This window comes from Eptatretus burgeri, chromosome 17 (genome assembly GCF_056783735.1).
Source record: "Eptatretus burgeri isolate ZD-2024b chromosome 17, Ebu_testis_v1, whole genome shotgun sequence".
Taxonomy (NCBI): domain Eukaryota; kingdom Metazoa; phylum Chordata; class Myxini; order Myxiniformes; family Myxinidae; genus Eptatretus; species Eptatretus burgeri.
In genome coordinates, this window is record NC_140977.1 from 36,396,526 (window position 1) to 36,413,833 (window position 17,308).

Genomic DNA, 17,308 nt, shown 5'->3' on the forward strand with positions numbered 1-17,308 from the left:
TGTGCGCTGAGTGTGCAGAGAGGGATTTTGACGGAATGAGTGGTATGAAGTGTGGGAAATCCACCGATACAGACGGGGATAGCCAATAATGCCTGGTGTTGGCTTAATGGTTAGGGTGGTGGGCTTGGGATCCGAGGATCCCAAGTTCAAATCTCACTCGGCTCTTGAATTAATACCAGGTGGGGTTGACTGCCTGTCATCCTTCCGAGGCTAGTAAAATGAGTGCCAGCTTACTGGTATACTGCGTCGGAGTGGTGACCAGTCCAGGATTGTGACAATATCCAAAGAGACTGCTTAGGCAGCACCAACGCTCTGCACAGAGTATAGTCCCAATGGATGGATGGATGGATGGTAGCTAACTGATGGGAGGAGTGAGCACTCTGCGAGCAACAAAATAAAAATGAAGATGTGTTCTGGTCTCGAGCGTGGGAAAATTATCATGAATTTGGAATCCATGCCGGCCCCGTGGGGCTTGGCATGCAAAGTAAGGCACGTCCTGGACTGTGCATGATCCGTGCCTGGCAAACCGCTCAGGCACGGACGCTTGCGTAGTTTGATGACAAATGCGGAGGGACCGGCATGTAAACGCTCCATGACAGATAAATCACTGGAGCACGGACGGCGAAACAAAAGGGAACCATTAAAGGGATCTGAGAAATTTGGATTGAAATTTTTTTCACGAGAACGAGGATGCGGGGCACACCGTGTGTAATATGCACGGCATGCCCTGCACAAACAGTGGGCGTGCCGAGCACAGTTTGGTTCCCCGTGAGATTAAAAACTAAATTAAAAACAAAGATTTGGGGGGGTGACGGTTGCACGGCCCAGCACCTCTGCAGATGTGGGAGTGGGGAGTGGGGGGGGGGAGGAACCCCACTCCATTAGAGTAGAGTAGGGTGGAGAGGTTTTGAGCCCATGTGGATGCAGGTGAACACCCCCCCCCCCCCAGTCTCTAGTCCCATGAGCATTAGTCTTACAGGGGGGTTTAGGTTAGCTGAGTGTTAGAGACTGTCGACATGTAGTGGGGATGTAGCTAGCTTAGCGACAGAGTTAAAAGGAACGTGCATAGTGTAAGGGATGACGGGGTGAGCATGAGTTAGTCAGTGGGAATTAGTTCGGTAGATGGTGCCAGTGTGAATGGAGGAATGTAAATGAGAACAAGCATGTCCTGCATGGAGTGAATGCAGGTCAGCGGCCTGAGGGTGAATGTGAGTGCAGCGTGTATGGTGGAAGGGAATGAGCCCTGCCCAAGGAAATGCGGGGCTAGTTAAGAGATTAGTTTGAGGGTTCAGTCAATCTCTTCCAAGCACCACCTTCACATAACAAGAGCAAGGTCCCTGGTACAGCTGAGGTTTCCGGTGAATCAACAAGGAAACAAATATGTGCACGAGTAATCCACTCACTCCATTTTGTTGAGTTAGCAAATCGGATGGGATACTCCCTGGCGTGAAGTTCTCCTGCCTCAATCGCCGACCCATCCAAGTTGGGAATCTCCATACCTCCACCCAACACCAAGAGTGGCGAGGGACCGAAGTTGGAGATTGCTTCCTGGGACACGAAGTTCTGGTTCTGTGGGCAAGCACTGCAGAAACCATCTTTTACATATACTGTACCTGCAATGCCAGCAACTTCTCTTTCGCTTTTGGCTTCATTTCCCCCTCCCCCCTAAATAAGAACAGAGTTCAATTTGTTCGACCACTTTATTAGCGTGGAACGACAATAATCAAACAAGTATTGAACAGGTTGAAACACCCACAACATCCCTGGCTCCGGCTCAAGCTGCGCATGCGCACTGGCACAGGGGACCGTCGATATGTAGAAGTACCGTAAAGTACAATGTTCTCTATCTCCCTCCGAGTCTTTATTATGTTAATAGATAAAGGCTGAGAAAATATTAAGTTTAATGAATGAACAAAAGTTTATATCGCCCATCGTGTGACTATTCCATGGAGTAGTCCTTGTGCCAGGCAGGCACGCTGGTCGCTCTGGTGGATCGGCGTTGACCTATCGCTGGTGCTGGTGGTGTCACATCGGGCCCCAGTGGGGATGGGGCTCTCGGGGTTTCAGGGGCCGATGGTGGCGTCTGAAGGATCGCACGCCTCGGTGTCCCTCGTCCTGGTGCTGCTGGCGTGTCTGAAACGGGTGTCGTCTTGCGCCGGGGTGTGCACACTGACGTCAGTGCCGGCGTGGGCCCCGTTGGCATCGCAGATGTCACGGGTTCGCTGTCGAGGTCAGGCAGTTGCGGTGTTACAACGGGTGCAGGTACAGTGATGCAGGTTGCTAGATCATCATAGATAGACCGGGGTGGCAGCTGGTCATTGCGAACTGGGCTAAACTTGCGCAGGAATTTCCTGTTCCGAAGTGTGACTCTGCCCGAGCCATCGATCTTGATCACGTATTGGTCGTGTTGGCGTACCTCCACGATACTGCCTGTCTTGTCCCATTTTTTTGGGTGGAATCCTGTCTGGTTCTGTACGCGGACTAGGTCCCCTACAGCAAGTGGCGGAAGGCGTTTGGTGTGTTCTGCCAAGGTGTCGGCTGTGCGGATATGACATTTGCGGAGGGCCTCCTCCCTCGCTTTCAGGGTCTCATGCCAAGTGTCGTGCGGTCTGTACTTCCCGGGGATAATTGGGATGAAATCGCGTATCGGGCGGCCGAAGACACACATTGCCGGGGAGATCTTCGTGTCAGGGTCAGGCGTGTTACGATATTGTAGTATCGCTCTCTGCACAGCGTCAGTGTCAAGTTCTCCCTGCGGGCTGGTGTTGTCCGTGATAAGTCGTTTCATTGTCTTAACTCCAATCTCCGCGCGACAGTTGCTGTGAGGGAAGGCCACCGATGACAAGCGGTGGTGTATGCCCCATCTGTGCAGGAATGACCTGGTCTCGGTGGAGGTGAACTCCGGTCCCCCATCCGACGCGAGCTCTTCTGGTGTCCCGTACGTCACGAAGGCGCGACGTAAGTGGTTTATGAGTCCGGCGGCGCCACCCGTCGACTTTGAGATGATTGGCCAGTTCGAGTATCTGTCCACCGTCACAAGGTAGTGTGCACCCCTGTGTACAAAGAAGTCCGAGCACACTGCCTGAAAGGGGTAAACGACCGGAATAGGTGGAGTTGGTGGCGCTCCAGGCTGTGATGGTGCCATCCGGTGGCAGTGTTCGCAGTTTTTCCGAGTGGCGCTGATGTTGGCCGACATGCCTGGCCAGAATACAGAGGATTCTGCGCGGGCGGTCATCATTGATACGCCCTGGTGGGCAGCGTGTAGGGCGCTCAGCACATCGCCGCGGAGTGAGGGTGGTATGACTACTCGGTCCTTGTATAGGATCACTCCATCTGTCGATGTAATGTTCTCGCGGTACTGGTGATAGTCGCGAATTGTCTCTGGCATCTCGATTTTTGAGTCGGGGATGCCGTTCATTGTCATTCCCTCCAATATGTGCATATCGCCATCGCTGCTGGTGGCTTCCCTGACGCGATCCCATGTTACTGATCGCAATGATTCGAGGCCCGCGGCACACCATGCCAGGTTGTCCTCCTCGACGTCGTCGTCATACTCCGGCTCAGTTTGGCGTAGGAGGGACAGGACGTCGGTGTGCGTGCTTGGTTGGAGGTGGGTCGCTATGGTGGCATTGTCATCTGGAAGGTTCATGAGTGGAGTGGTGCCAACCGGCCTGCGCGACATGGCATCTGCCGCCTTGTTCTTCATGCCCGGGATATGTATGATGCGGAAGCGATAACGCAGGGTCTTCTCCTTGAGGTTCCTGAGGCGGGGGTTGGGTATGTCGTCAAGTGCTCTGTCCGAAAGGAGTTTCAGCAGTGGTTTGTGGTCTACCGCAACGATCAGGTTCTCGCAGCCCAGTACGAAGTAGCGCGCCTTGTCCAAGGCGTCCGCGACTGCGAGAGCCTCGCCCTCTATGGGCGCGTATCTGGATTCTGCCGCGTGTGTAAATCTGCTGCCGACCAGGGTTATTTTCCATCCATCAGTGCAGCAGAATGGTCTAACTGGCATGCATCGGCAGTGCTTTTGAAGCAACCAGAATCCGATTCCCTCCTTCGACCAGTCCGTGGCGATGCATGTTGGCTTAGTTTTGTCAAATATGCGGACACCGTGTTCGATTTCTTGTACGATCACGTCTTTCGACTCGCGGAATATGTCCTCTAACTCCATGGACCACTGGAAGCGTTCTCCACTTTTCAGGAGCTTCCGGAATGGCTGCATTCGTTCGGCCATACTAAAGGCGTATGCCACCTGGTTGACAAGCCCGAACCACGATCTGACGTCGGTGAAATCAAGGCCTGAAATGTTACGCGGTTGTGGGAAATCGTGGATTGCTTCCAGGTAGCGGCTGCACAGTCGCACGTCGGTCATGGTGATGGTGAAGCCCGCGAAGTCCACCGTGGGTGCGCTGAAGACAAACTTCTCCGGGTTGAGGATGATTCCATTCTGGCCGCATATATCCAGCCATTGGACCGCCTGGAAGTAGCTCCCCTCAATCGTGTCTGACCATAGTAGCGTGTCATCTACGCACTTGGTCTTGTTACCAATGTCCGCGACGATCTCATCGTATCGTCGTGAGTAACCGTCCCCCGATGCCATATACCCTTGTGGGGCAGATAGGTACCGGTAGCGCCCCCATGGAGTGATGAAGGTCGTCTTGTGGCGGTCGTCCTCGTGTAGGCGGACGCTATGGTAACCGTTCCATGCGTCGAATACTGTCTTGCGCTTCCCGTTAGGTACGCGTCTCGCCTGGTGGAACGGGGATGTGGTGGGTGTGGTGGGTCTCGCGGAACGCATGCTTGTTCAAGGCCTGAAAGTCGACGGTGCGTCGCGGCTTGCCATTCTTTTTCGCGCAAATTACCATGCGGTGACACCATGTCACCGGCGTGCCGACGGGTACTTCCTCCAACACGCCGAGCCGAACGTCCTGGTCGAGGCCTGCTTTTACCTCATCTTGCCAATGTATGGCCACGGAGATGGGAGTGTGATGGGCAACCGGTGTCGCCTTCTCACTGAGCATAAGACGTAGTGGCGGGCCGGTCATTCTCGGTAGTGGCTGGTGTGGGCACGTGTTGAATGTGCTCTGAGCATACATCCTGAGTAAATGTGACTGCAGTGCCTCTCTGTTGGCCTCGGTCGCTGGCATGGGGAGTGCGGTCGGCCTGGTCGGCGGCTCCGCGCGTCGCGGGCAGTCGCACAATTCCGAGGTCATCAGATTCACCTCTCCGAGTGTCGGGAATCTGTCCGAGATCATTCCCAGGTCCATGCAGGCCGCGCGGGATAGGAATATGCGGTCCGAAGAGTCCGTCACGTACGCGATTTGGCGCGTCTCCAATCTCCGAGCGTCGTCACTGTTACCGGCGAATCTGACTACCATGGCTCCGAGGATACGAATTCCTTTGTTGTTTGCGGCCTTCATGGTCATGGATACAGGTATGAGGTCCTCGGTACTCAGGCCCATTTGTTGGACGACTTTAATGCCGATCAGGCAGCTCTGGCACCCCGTGTCTGCCATAGCGGGTAGGGTTACCGCGCGGGTGTGTTTCAGGAGGTTAAAACCCAGCGCTTTGTAATCCTCGCGCTTGTTGGTGAGAGTGAGGTTGACGTATGGCTGCGGGTGGGATATGCGTTTCATCCACTTATCGCACATATCATCGTACAGGTGGTGAGCGAGGGGAAGCGCGCGCATTTCGTCCTCTGTGCTGGCCATGGTGACCGTGCATAGCTCGACGAAGGCTGCCGTCTGCTCGTCGTACATCCCGTCGGTCTCCTTAGATGGGGGTCTAGCCGATCGGCCGCCCAGGCACGCCTTGTCTAGGTGATTCTGGCGGTCACACTTCCGGCACTTTTTACCGTATCCGGGGCACTCGGCGCGTCTGGCGCGCCATTGGGGCGTTTTGCCGTGGCCCACCTCGCCACAGTAGATGCATACTCCTTCGGGCTTGGCCTTCCGTTTTTTCCGGCCTGGCTCCTACTCTGGCGCGGACGTCCTGTCGCTTTCCCCGCCGATACGAACTACTGATCGCGTCCGTGCTCTGAGTGTCAAGCAGGCGCGATGCCGAGCGTTTTCCAGACTCTTTGGCCTCGATATACTCTATCATGTCCTTTAATGGCATGTCCTAGTTCTTCTCACCGAGTAGGTCAAGTTGTATTGCTTGGTCCGTGATGCCACGGGCAACCACGTTGCGCAATATCTCTTCGGTGAAGTCGTTGACCTGATCGCACCCCGCCTTGGTGCACTTCATTTCATACTTGCACGTGTCCGCCTGCCCCTTGATGCGGGCGTGGAACGACCGGACGGGCTCCTCGTGTCCCTGCCGCATGTTAGACAGGGCCACTCGAGCTACCATGGTGTTCTCCGTCCGGACGGCGAACGCCTTCATGGCGGCGAGGACGTCTTCTTCATCGCTGCCCACGAGGCTCCTACCCGCCGTGCGAGTGAGGTCCTTTCTCAGCTCCTCCTCACAGCACTCCAGTAGCTGCGCGACTATGTCGGGTCCGACAAGCTTCGTACCTGTTTTGTATTCGCCCCAGCGGGTTATGAAGTACGACCAGGCCTCGCCCGTTCCGGCCAGTGCTATGGAGGGACGCTTGAGTTTCTCCATCTTGGCATTCGAGCTCGCCGCCCTGGGGGCGGCGACGTGCACAATGGCGTGTATACTCAACATGGCCGCCACCACTGCCGCCTCTGCGTGTGTAGCCATATAGTCACAACCCTCGATCGGGCACTCTGCTTCCACCGGCGCCATAGGAACAGTTATTCTGGAGTAAACGTTCTATTTTCGGTGATGCACACGTGTGTACAGTGTCCTGGGGGCGAAGATTGGGTACAGTACCCGAGAAATCCAAACTCACTGTCGACGTTCTCGTGGTCCGTTTTCACCCAGTCGTGTCCTCCTCAGCACCGACGATCTTTACTCGACTGCATCAAGTTGTTTGATTATAAATAAGAACAGAGTTCAATTTGTTCGACCACTTTATTAGCGTGGAACGACAATAATCAAACAAGTATTGAACAGGTTGAAACACCCACAACATCCCTGGCTCCGGCTCAGGCTACGCATGCGCACTGGCCCAGGGGACCGTCGATATGTAGAAGTACCGTAAAGTACAATGTTCTCTACCCCCCCCCCCCCAAACACTCTTAATTTTCGGCCACCCTGTAAAGAAAGGGTGACCGGTCCATCAAGGGATCCACTGGTTAACTTTATTTTGGTATCTGCAAAACTTGCGAGATGTAAAACTAAAACGGCACCGATTGAAATCAATGTATTGCAGGATCGTTTTGCACACCTGAGAAATTGATTACGTTCCACCAACCACTTCGGAGTTTAAGGTAGCACAATATTCAAGAACCACCGGGAGTTTCAAAGATATTTGGACACTGAATAATACACTTTGTCGCATTTCCCCACAAGGATCTTCATTTTTACTTGTCTGATTAATTATTATTATCGTTATTTTTGTAAATACCCTTGCGAACACAAGGAAAGAAATTGTGTTTTAGTTTCCCTTTTCCCTCATCGATCTTGGTCGTGCTTTCTTTTTAAAATGCTCCACTTTGTCTCCTGCGGTTCTAATCATGGACTCGCAGAGACGAGGAAGCCAAGCGACATCAAACAGGAAACTTGCGTCTGTTTCAGTTTCACTGCGCCCTGAGCGCAAGATTCCAAAGCCTTTCCAACAAAAGTACGACTACTGAACGGCCCTAATTATAATTTCCATCTTCTTGGGAGGTCGGCCAAACATTTTTGGCCATCTATTTCATTAATTTGCAGAACAGACCAGACGTTCACCTGGAACTGACTGGAGTAGCAATTTGTAATTTGTTCAGGGTGCCAGCAATAATTCACACACTCTTCCTGAAAGATACGGTGAGATATTTAGCGTCCACCGGCTACTGATAGCAGATGGGACACCTAGCTTAACATCCACCCAAGGAACAGTCCACTTGATTATGCCCTGCCAAAAAAAAAAGCACCGATTTCACAGCATATACTCAGGTCAGGAATCGAACCTAGATGAGACAGCTCAAAGGTAAGTGTGTTCCAACTTTACTGCCTGGCAGGTTCTCTGCATTCTGTGTATGAAAGGGCTGATAGGATGGCCTTGAGCTCGGCACATTCTCCTCTGAGTTTAACCCTTCTCAGCCGGTGTTTCACAGGCAGGGTGATTCATCAATGGAGGTGACGTCCCTCAGATGGACGTTAAACTGGCGCCCCGTCTGCCGGAATTAATTGGTGGATGTTCAGGATCCCACGGTGTCGTTCACGAAGAATAGGCGAGCTGTCGCCGGCACCCTGAAAAGGTTCCAAAATTCCTGCCATAACCAGCAGATGGCACTGCAGCAGTGGCACAGCTGCGCCCCCAGCCAATGATGCTACCACGTAGCCTTGTGCTGCGTACGAACGAAAAAAGAATGCAAAATAAAATTTTGCTGAATCCCAGCAGGGGGTGATGTATCATAAATCACAAGAGTGTCGGGGTGTCATAAATCATACCCTCACCGCAGTGTCAGGGACCGCTCTGACTGCCTACTCTTAGCGAAAGACATTGTGGGGTCTTAAACGTCCAGCAGATATAAATGCTGAAAGATGGGACATCCTGCTTGATGTACCATCCAAAGGACAGCGCACCCATTGATGCAACACCCTACAAACTCCAAAAAAAACCGGGATGACTGTTTATAGTCCACTATCCCTGAGCTGTCCTACCAGCTCGAAGAAATGTTCAGCTCAGAGTTGGCTTTTCGGTCGGAACCATGGCCAAACATATACTGTCGGGCTGTAGACCGTGAAGGATACAGACAATTTGGACAGGATACTTGCACAAACACGTAATCCTGCTGAAGCTAACATAGGATCTTTAAGGTATCATATTTCAGCCAAGACACCTTAACTCTCTTACCGAGGAACATGTTCTGACACACCACACCAGAGATATTTTTTTATTTTTTAGTCAAATCTGATTTGGATATAGCTTACACTACACAAGACTTATTCCATATCATTGAAGAGTTTATTACAAAAAGAACACAACGAAATTATTGAAGTGCCTTAGAGAGGATTACAGGGAGTCACTACAGACAAGTGAACACTACAATGTGGTAAATGAAAATGCTGAAAGGTGTGTGGCCCTTATTGAGGAGTGTAATGCTATCATAACAGAAACAGTTCCTCCTTCAAGTTGTGGAGGACCATGGAAGTCACTTCCCCAACAGCAAAAAGGAAACAATATCAATGCAAAAGTGACTAACAATATCAGGCCACTGTCGTCCACACCTTCAACGGGCAACCTCCAAATATGGTCCAAAATGTATGAACCGTCACATGTGATGATTTTGTTTTTGTACATTGAAACAAAATTAAGGGGTGAGAACATTAGAATCTTTTCTTTTTTTGTATACCAAGTCGAGGCTCGTGTAAGAGCTAATACACAGAACATACAACGAGGCAGGAGACAAAAGGGGTAGGAGAGGGAAGCACAGAATAGTGGGGAATTGAGACAATAGGATATCTGTGGAAGGGAGAGGGAAGGGGGTAGGGTACATATGGTAAACAAGATGGAAACTACAGGGACTTTCAGGAAGGAAAACAGAGAATTTTGAAAGAGGTGGGTTTGGGGTGGATAAACGGGGGTGGAAAAGATCGAGGATTTGGATGAGGGAAGATGAGAGATGGTGGTGAACGGATGTTTTGAAGACCTGGAAGGAGAAGTGGGATTGAAGGGAGTGTGGGAGTTTGTTCCAGAGGTGGGGGGAAAAAAGAGGAATGAAAGAGTGAAGGTGATCAGTGATTCTTGAATTTGGCAGTTTCACCAGAAGGGGGTTTTTGGGAGACATTGAGCCCCCCTGTGGAAATATAGGGGGCACAGTACACAGACATTGCCGGGAGGGGCGCAAAGCTGGAGAGGAGACAGTAGAAGACAGAAAGACCACTGATCTGCCTCCGTTGAGACAGCGAGAGACCCAAAGACTCAGCTTCATCGTGGGAGAGACCAATGATCCTAAAAGCCTTGGTTTCCACAGTGTGAAGTTGAGCTAGGTGTGAGGCAGGAGCACCAGCCCAGAAGGGGGAGCAGAACTGCATCACACTGTGGATGAAAGCTTTGTAAGTGGTTAGAACAGTGTTTCTCGAGGTGGGGCGTGGCAATATTTTGGTGGGGCATGAGGATTCAGAATTAATGAATCAATATATGATCGCTTTCATAGCTTTGCTCTGAGTTCCTTGCTTGGTTGACTCAGCCATTTCTGGTGGATTTATCTGAAGTACCAGAGCAATACCAAGAGGAGTTATGCGAGTTGCAACAAGATGAGTCTGTGAAAACTCTTTTCAAGATCAAAGGAACCATGATGTGGCTGTCTGAGGAGAGCGAAAATAAATACCCAAACTCGACTACTTTGGCAAGGGAAGTATTGATAAATTTTCCATCATCTTATTGAGTCGAATGTAGATTTAGTGTTGTTACCGATTTGCTGCAAGCTCTGAGAAATTGACTGGAAATCACGAAACATGGTGATTTAAGGCTCAAACTGACAAAATTGGTTCCTCGAAGCAAACAAATCTGGGGCCAGCGTCAAGGGCAGGGCTCCCATTGAAGTGAGTAACAATTGAATAAAATTTGCAATAAAGTTTTAATAAAGACTTTTGAACACATATGTAGTATATACTGTAGTGTCTCCATTCATGGTGGGGTGTACGATTTTTTTGAAAATCAAAGTGTGGCGTGGGACAAAAAAAGTTGAGAAACACTGGGTTAGAAGTTCAGGTGTGCCAAAGAAGGACTCCACACGACGTAGGGTGCCCAGTTGGCGACTGGCTTTGGAGGCCAGCTTGGAAATGTGGCTTTCCCAGGAAAGATTGTGGCATATAGTGAGACCCAAAAGCTTGAATGACAGGACTTCTTCAAGGGGATTGTTGAGAAAGTAGATGGGGGGTGGGTGGAGGGGTTTCCAGATGGTCCTTTTGGAGAGACAGAGTGAGAGTGTGAAATTTGTCAGGATTGAAAGACATGTTCCAAGTGTTTGACTAGCTTGTGATTTTATCCAGGTCTGCAGAGAGTGAAGTGGCTGCTGCCTGCCACTCAGAAGGATGACAGATGGTATGGCAAAGGGTGGAGTCATCAGCAAAGAGATAAAGAGGATTTTCCAGAGAGCTGGAGAGATCATTGATGAAAAACAGAAAAAGAACAGGGCCAAGAACATTGCTTTGAGGAACTCCAGCCTGGATGGAGAGAGGAGATGAGAGAATTCCATTAATAGCCATGCATTGACTGCGACAGGAGAGGAAGTCCACAAGTAATGAGTGGAGATTGTCTTGTATACTATGAGAAGAGAGTTTTGTGAGCATTGAGGGATGCCAGACTGTATCAAAAGCTTGTGATATGTCAAGGGAGATGGCTATGATCTCATGTTTGGCATTTAGGAGATCCATCCATTGCTGAGAAAGCAGAAGCAGCAAGCCCAGGGTTGAGTGACCTGGTCTAACTCCAAATTGATGGTCAGAAATCAAGTCAATGGAGAAGATGAAGGATTTGATGTTGAAAGCGATGATGGATTCCATTGCCTTGCTGATGATTGGGAGAAGGCTGATTGGTCTGTAGTTGCAGGGATCAGTTTTTACACCTTTTTATGCAGAGCGGTGATGTTTGCTGATTTCTGAGCAGATGGCAGAGGACCTTGAGTAAATGAAAGGGCGACAAGAACAGAGAGAGGGTGAGCAAGTGCAGAAGAGTGGGTTTTTAGAACACAAGGGCTGATCCAAGTCTCGCATTCCAAAAACAAGACTGGAAGCACCAAGGACCTGAAGACTCAGAACGTCGTCCTCCCGCACAGGTACCGACAGCACCACACCCCATGATCCAGTGAATCCATGACTCCCAAGGCCTGACCCAGACATCTGTTGACCTCTGCCTCATAGCCAGCAGAGATATGAATGTCATGGGCAAAGTAAGTAAATCTCTCCATGACCTCAACATCCTCACCACTAGCAGGTACAGACAAGATAACAGCATCTAAAATGTCATTGAAAGCTTGGATCTTAGTTTTGATCCAGGAAATCAATAATTCCAGTGGCTCTGACTCTTCATTCAGTGCTTAGAGGGCCCCCAAAAGGATATCCAGAGTCTCCGCAAATATGACTGCATGATCTGCAAAATCAAGGTCAGAGATCTTGACATTCTCGAATGATGCACCGCAGCTTGATCTCTCTGACATCTTACCCAGAATCCAGTCCATACAAGCGCTGAAAAGTGTGGGGGCCAGTACACACCCCTGACGAACTCCAGTTGCAACTGGAAATAAGTCGGAGATGGTATCACCACATCTCACAGCACTCTCAGTTCCAGAGTGGAGTTCAGACATCAGATTGATCAGTTTTGGAGGCACCCCATGAAGACCCTGTATCCTCCAGAGGGCATCCCAATTCACTGAATCGAATGCTTTGCAGACACCAACATAGGCTGCAAGCATCCCCTGCAAAAACTCTCATTTGCATTCAGTGAGGACCCGAAGAGCAAGGATACGGTCAATCGTTGACCTCTTGAGTGTAAGGCCTGACTGCTCTGGACATTTCAGCTCAAGCAGATGGTGGTGAACCCCGTCAATAATTATCTGAGCAAAGACCTTGCCCGGCACTGAGAGCAGCGTCACCCCTCGGTGGTAGTTGCAGTCTTGGCAATCACCCTTCCCTTTCCAGAGAGGGACAACAAGGCCCCTCTGGTTTGGATGATGCCTGTGTTCCAGGCAGAGCACAGAACTGCATGCAATGACATGAGTCCAGCATTTTCACCAGACTTGAGAAGTTTAGCAAGGATGCCACAGATTCCAGAAGCTTCACCGCATTTTAACTGGTTCACCACAGCCTGTGTTTCCACAAGCAAAGATTGATCATAGTTGATTGGAGGGTCAGCAATAGGGATAGCAACACCCAACTCAACAGCTGGTGGATCACCTGGTACAGCCGCTCAAAGTAACCAGCCCAGTGGGCCTTCACTTCGGACTCCCGTCAAGAGCCTACTGCAGTAGACCGCGGGACGGGCTTGGAGGATCACAATGCGTGAATTCCCCTGTAAGCAGGACGAGACCCACTTGACCACAGGTGATGCTCTACCCATCAGATTCCTCACATATAGGTCTTCTCCACTCTCAGCGAACGTAGTTTTATGCATCAACTCCCTGAACAGCTCAGCTCTGCCATTAAGCCTGGCCCTGCGACTCTGGTCAATGGTTTCCAGTGTCCCTTGAGAGACAAAATTCTTCTTCACCTTACAGTGAGTTTCAAAACATCCACCGCCAACATCAGTGATGGTGGTCTTGAAGGCACTCAACAACTCTTCATGATTCCCCAAAGCACCCAGACCCTCCAAATCTCCACTCAGCCTGTTCACAAAATCCACAGCTACCCTCTTATCCTTGAGCTTACCAACATCCAGCCAAGGCAAGGATGGAACCATTCTCCCGGATTTAAGCTGCAACTTCAGAGTTCCTACAACAAGCCTGTGGTCAGTATTGAGGAACTGAGCACTCTGGTAGACCCTGCAGTTCTGGATCATCCTCCAGCGACCATCAACGAGCACATGGTCAATTTCCTTTGACACACCACCAGCGTTGGAAGACCAAATCCAGCGTAGAGTCCGTGGGCACTGAAACCATGAACCAGCCACCCTAAGTCCACTGCTTCTTGCAAAGTCAAGGAACTTTAGTGCTATTCTGGTTCACAGTTCCAGATCCGTGGGGACCAACACATGTCTCATAACCAACCCTTTCAGTTCCAGTCAATGCATTGAAATCCCCTAAGACTACAAGAGTATCTCACCTGGCGCACTGATCAACCACAGACTAGAGCGTGGCAGAGAATGTGTCCTTCATGGTGAGATCACTCGCCTCAGTCGGAGCATATACAGAGACCAGGGAAATGACACCTAAGGAGTGATGAATCCTTCGTCTCATAATACGCTCGTTGACCGGTGTTACCTCAATTATCATTGGAGTCAGCTTATTGCACACAGCTACAGCAACTCCTTGGGCACGGTAACCATCAGAGTGACCAGACCAATCGGAGATGCAATCACCTGCCATGACCTTGCCACTATCCGGTCTCCGAACCTCAGAGAGAGAGAGAGCTGCAATGCCAATGTTCAAATGCTTGAGCTCAGATTATAACAGAGAAAAGTGATCATCCTCACTTTGTGAAAGGACATTCCAGGTACCCACCTGAAGGGACCACCTCAGGTTAACCTAAGGAGGCCGCCGTCTGCTGGACGACACCTCAGCACCTCTCTGACTCACACGAGCGCAATCGAACCCAGGGAGCACAATCTAATGTAACCTTGTGTTTTTCCTCCTGTCATCAAAGAGTTTTGGTCCTGATCACTTTGCCCCAATTCCGTCATCTGGTGAGCTGCCCTGCGAAGGGCAGCTGCACAGGAGGTACTCCCATGGAGTGGGTTTTCAGTTTTCTTTGTGTTTTCAGAATGTTTTGCGGAATGAAGGGTTTCATGGTGGCCGGAGTGCAAATCCTGCCACCAACTTCCTAATAAAGTCACGCAACTGCAGGAGGACATCCACAGATACAGTTGACACCTACATATGGATGGCCATTGTCTCACAAGGAGCTCCTCAGCCCTTTGTCTTTTCAGCATACTTTTCAGCATTTAAACGAAAGAATGGCAATTTCAATGTGGCAAGCGTACAGACGAATGTTGTAAGTCTTCTCCCCCTCACTCGCAGCGGGGGAGATGGGGGATCTTTTTTTTCTCTGTACCCTTGATCTTAACTTGGGTATCTCCATCAGATGTGCAACATTTGGTGGAGGGTTTGTCCAGGCCTGTTTATCTCTAAGATTTTCAGACGTGCAGACATACATACGGAGAATTGCCTAATTTAATACAGTCGGATTTCCATGAGTCTGATTTGCGTCCAGAACCATAACAATTATGGTTAACCATCCAGAAATTGCTATTCTTTCGTTTAAATGCTGAAAAGACTATTTGACTTACTGATTTCATGCCAGCAAGTAGCAATGGCAGGTTGAAACAGACCCGTGAGATGAGATCAAACAAACTCACCAAAGACGAAATAAATAGACTGGTGCTTCGGACTAGAAATATTTGACCACCAGATGACCTTGCTGGTACATCTATTGTTGCTCGTTGGCCTGTCACTGTCAGGTTCAGTTATACATTAAAGTGATGTCACTTGTTGACATTATATGAAAATGTGACGTCCCTATGAAGTAAAAGCGACTTTTCTGATCGAAAAATTCCTCCAATGTATCACACACTGTAATCTGGTGAACAGGGGTACGGGGAGGTGGGGGAGGTGGGGGAGTTTCAAGCTCCACCAATAGTATTATCCTGATCCAGCAATAGAGTATAAGCGCAGGTGTACTTCACAAAACCCATGTACGAAACAAGGTATAAGAAATAGGATTCCAAAGGTGGGCCTTACATGAGCGGTATTGTCTTGCAGTTTAGAGATTGTGGTATGCTTAATGGTTCGGGTGGTGGGCTTGGGATCCAAAGATGCTGAATTCAAATTCCACTCGGCTGTTGAATTAATACCAGGTGGGGTTGACTCTACCTGTCATCCTTCCGAGGTCGGCAAAATGAATGCCAACTTGCTGGTATACTGCGTCGGAGTGGCGACCCGTCCAGGATTGTGTCCAATAGCCGAGGAGACTGCTGAAGCAGCACCAACGCTTTGCACAGTGTATGGTCCCAATGGATGGATGTATGGATTGTGGTACGACCATACATTGAAAAACTTCCAGCAACCAATTAATACTTAGCATTTAAAATTGTCAATATTATCATCCTCTTATTGGACAGGTATGTCACATGCAGGTATTCGTGCAAATTACCATTCCTTGTGCATTGTTTTTCGACTTGGCTCAAGGAGGACCTTTTGGCCACTTTCAAAAGCACATGCATGCTGTGTTTAGATCTGTATGCGACAAGAGCGGTCTCGCTCTGGGTTTTTTTTATCTGAGCATCGCAGACTTGCACCGAACCGCAACCACCAGCTCTCCCATTTGCTACACGAGACCTTGCTCCACACTCCCTCCCACTCCATCTGCGCTTCACCCTAAGCACGTTCTCTTTCATCAGACTTTCAACTTCCATGCTCCAACATACCATCAACGCTCAAACACATCATTTATTTTCAGCTTTCAGGAATCATATTTATTTTCTAATACACGATGGGGAGCAAAAGGATGAGTCCATTCGGAAGTACATTAATTGAGATGTGATAACAAAATAAGTCATTGTAATATGAAACGAAAAGCACTTTCAAGGGATTTCCTTGAACTCTTTAGGATATAACAACATTTTTTGGACATAAGAGGAAAAATCAAATCTGTCTTGATGTATAATCATTAATCAGTGTGATTCCCTTTGGCCTTGAAAACTGCCTCAACTCCATTTTGGGAGTCAAAGTAGGTTCTCTGACTCGCCAACAAATGATGAAACCGGTCTCGTGGCTGAGGGGGTGCAACATTGGGATTCTTATGCATGTGCTACCTGTGAATGTCTGCAGCTGTAGAAGAACTCGGGTCGGGTTTGAAACAGCAAATGGTTTAACTTGTGTGAAATTTCTTGGTTGCTTCCTGCAGCTTTCTTTGGCTGGAAGAGCATGGGGGTAAATTTATGAGAATCCGAGAAACCTCCTAGAAACACGACTTTCAAAATGACGTATGAATGCCGCATGAGGCCGTTTGCGCATGCGCTGTGTGTTTGTTCACACTGACTTGCTTCAGCTCAACCAGTGCATTTAACCTGCTGTTGCTTGTGCAACATAATTTTGTCTTTTGAACATATTTTCCAGCATTTAGATGAAAGAGTGGCAATTTCAAGATGGTTGACCAGAAATGTTCTGTTCCTGAATTCAAATTGGACTCCCGAGAATACAGCAAATGCGAGAAATATCTGTGTATGAGAGGAGTTGAGTTTGTACCGTTTCCTGTAAGTACAATTAGTTAGCAGCAACAGTGGTTATAAAACACACACACACACACACACACACACACACACACACACACACACACACACACACACACACACACACACACACACACACACACACGTCTCCTTCCACCAATAGATGCAATAATCTAGTATAATATATCTTGTGGCTCCAGAACCAAACAAAAAATATATTTGTAATGCTACTCACAGCCCACAACTCCCACTCCCACCCACCCCCCTCCTCCCAAATATTATTAATAGTAAATATCATCATTTTGAACTCGCCCTGTGCACGGACAAGCCCGATATGTGGCCTTTCCATCAGCGGTAAGAAGCAAGAAAGTT

General features: G+C 49.4%; 1 protein-coding gene across 1 annotated transcript; it reads right to left on the reverse strand.

The window, feature by feature from the left end:
- Positions 1-1,893: 1,893 nt before the first annotated feature.
- LOC147009754 (uncharacterized) lies at positions 1,894-3,241 on the reverse strand. The gene has a single exon (XM_085860822.1). It carries the CDS (start codon positions 3,236-3,238, stop codon positions 1,940-1,942), a length of 1,299 nt encoding a protein of 432 aa, XP_085716948.1. The 5' UTR covers positions 3,239-3,241; the 3' UTR covers positions 1,894-1,939.
- Positions 3,242-17,308: the final 14,067 nt, after the last annotated feature.